Here is a 2168-nt window from a genome sequence, read left to right as displayed (position 1 = left end):
GACCGGCATGCGGCCCCCGGCGCCGCCACGGAGCCGCCCGTCGAGGTGAGCGGCGGGGCCGGGGCTGGGGCCGGGCCGGGCCGCAGGGACCCGCCGTGTCCGGCCGTGCCAGGGCTCGGAGGAGAGTCCGGAGCCTGCAAAGGACGAGGAGGAGGGTCCGGAGCCCGTGAAGGACGAGGAGGAGGAGGAGGAGGAGGAGGTGGAGGAAGGCCCGCAGCCCGTAGGGGACGGGGAGGCAGCGGCGCCCGCCCCCGACGGCGCCTCCCCGGCCGCCTGCGCCGCTGCGGGGCCGGGCCCCGACGTCCCCAAAGCAGGTCGGTCCCCAAAGCAGGTCGGGGGCCGCAGGGGGGGCGGGTGGCACGAGGGGGGTCCCTGCAGCTGCCTCTGCCCCCGCAGCGCCCGCGGCTGAGGAAGGAAGCGGCACCAGCAGCGACGAGGAGCGCGAGGGGCCCCGGCGGCGGCGGCAGGGCCGGGAGCCGCCCCCGACGGCCGCCCCCGCGGCCGCCCCGCGCTGGGGGGCACCCCAAGCCGCGGGGGACGACGAGGGGCCCGGCGGCAGCAAGTACCTGCTGGGCGCCCTGGCCCTGCTGGCCCTGGGGCTGCTGCTCGTGCCCGGTGAGTGACGGGCTCTGCGGTGAGACCGGGGGGGTCCCGACASCCCCCTCATCGCCTCCTCCTGCCCCTCCTAGGGGGCATCTATGACCCAGCGGAGGGTGAGTCGGGGGGGCCTGGGGTCGCCCCGCCCGGCACAGCCGGTGACACRGAGGTGGCCGCACGGTCCTCGCCAGGCCCCGCGGAGAGCGACGTGCCCCGGGACGTGGCGGGAGGGCAGCAGGAGCCGCCGGTGCCCGCGGGCGTCACYGTAAGCAGGGGCTCAACGGTGCAAAGCAGGCGGGGGCGGGAAGCACCCTCACCGTTCCCCCCCCAGCAGGAGCCGCCACCTCCGGAGGCCGGGTCCCCCCCCAGCCTGCAGTCCATGAGCCTCCTCCTGGACCGGCTGGCCAAGGAGAACCAGGACATCCGGCTCATGCAGGCGGAGCTGCAGGTGGGTGCCCCCCCGGGCACCGTGCACCCCGGCCTGCCCCCCGCGGCGCCCCGGTGCTCCCGGGCCCCCCGCCGTCCCCGCAGGCGCACAAGGAGGAGCTGCAGGCGCTGCTGCGGCGCAGCGAGGACGAGGCGGCGGCCGCGGGCGCCCAGCGCCGNGGGAGCCCTCGAGCGAGCCCGGGCCTCCGGGGACCTCGAGCGGCTGCTGGAGGAGCTGGGCGGGCTGGAGCGGCGGCTGGAGCAGGCGGAGGCCGCCGAGCCCTGGAAGAAGCCGTTCAAAGCGGACAACAAGGAGGGCAAGCGGCACAAGCGGCACGAGGGCGCGGAGAAGCGGGAGCAGGGCCTGGCCCACGGGCCCGGCAAGGAGCCCCGGCCACCGCGGGAGCACAAAGCCGGGCCCGAGGCGCCTGCCCAGCCCGGCCCGGCGGAGCCGCCGCTGCTGAGCCGCTACCGGGCCCCGCGGGGCTGCTCGGGGGTGGCCAAGTGTGCCCGCAAGGAGGGCATGGAGCCTGTGCAGCGGGCGCAGTTCCTGCAGCTGCTGCAGGGCTTCCTGGAGCGCCAGGGCTGGGGGAGGCACCTGGCAGGGGTGACCGCCCGCCTGGACGGCGCCTTCGGGCCTGATGGCACCTTCGCCCACGACCGCCTGCGCTTTGTGGACTTCGTGGACGACGCCGAGGAGCTGCTGGAGGAGCTGGCGCGGCGCGAGGGCGGCGACGAGGAGGCGGCCGACGGCTTTGAGGAGTTCGTGCTGCAGCGCGTGGCCCGCGGGTGAGGCGGCGGGGCCGGGGTGCGCGGCGGCGGGGCCGGGGCGTGCAGCCCCCGTCACTGCCCCTCTCCTCTGCCAGGTTTGCCAAGAAGGAGCGGCCCAGGAAGGGTCCSCAGCAGCACCGAGGGGGCGGCCCCGCGTGGAGCCACGAGAGCCGCTCGCGGGGGTAGAGGCGCGAAGGCCGCACGGGGCCCCCCTGCACCCATCTGTCTGATGCACTGTGTCCTGCCCGGGGCGGGCACACCTGGGGTACCCGAAGCCATGGGGGCTCCGGGTGTCACTGCCCGGCCCCGGGCCTCCCCGCACCCTGTGTGATGCTGCACTGCCGTAGATGCAATAAAGTCACTGCTGGCCGAGA

At 76.8% G+C, this 2168-nt stretch overlaps 1 protein-coding gene across 1 annotated transcript; it reads left to right on the top strand.

The window, feature by feature from the left end:
• The first annotated feature begins 7 nt into the window (after positions 1–7).
• On the top strand, positions 8–2166 carry PBXIP1 (PBX homeobox interacting protein 1). The gene is made up of 9 exons (XM_026048487.1): positions 8–19; positions 113–314; positions 529–615; positions 690–713; positions 789–862; positions 932–1045; positions 1129–1215; positions 1259–1812; positions 1890–2166. The coding sequence occupies exons 1-9, from the start codon at positions 8–10 to the stop codon at positions 1978–1980; spliced, it is 1245 nt and encodes a 414-aa protein (XP_025904272.1). The 3' UTR covers positions 1981–2166.
• The last annotated feature ends 2 nt before the right edge of the window (positions 2167–2168 follow it).

Source organism: Nothoprocta perdicaria, unplaced genomic scaffold (genome assembly GCF_003342845.1).
Source record: "Nothoprocta perdicaria isolate Ctin4 unplaced genomic scaffold, notPer1 scaffold_543, whole genome shotgun sequence".
Taxonomy (NCBI): Eukaryota; Metazoa; Chordata; class Aves; order Tinamiformes; family Tinamidae; genus Nothoprocta; species Nothoprocta perdicaria.
This window is presented reverse-complemented; position numbering and strand designations above follow the sequence as displayed.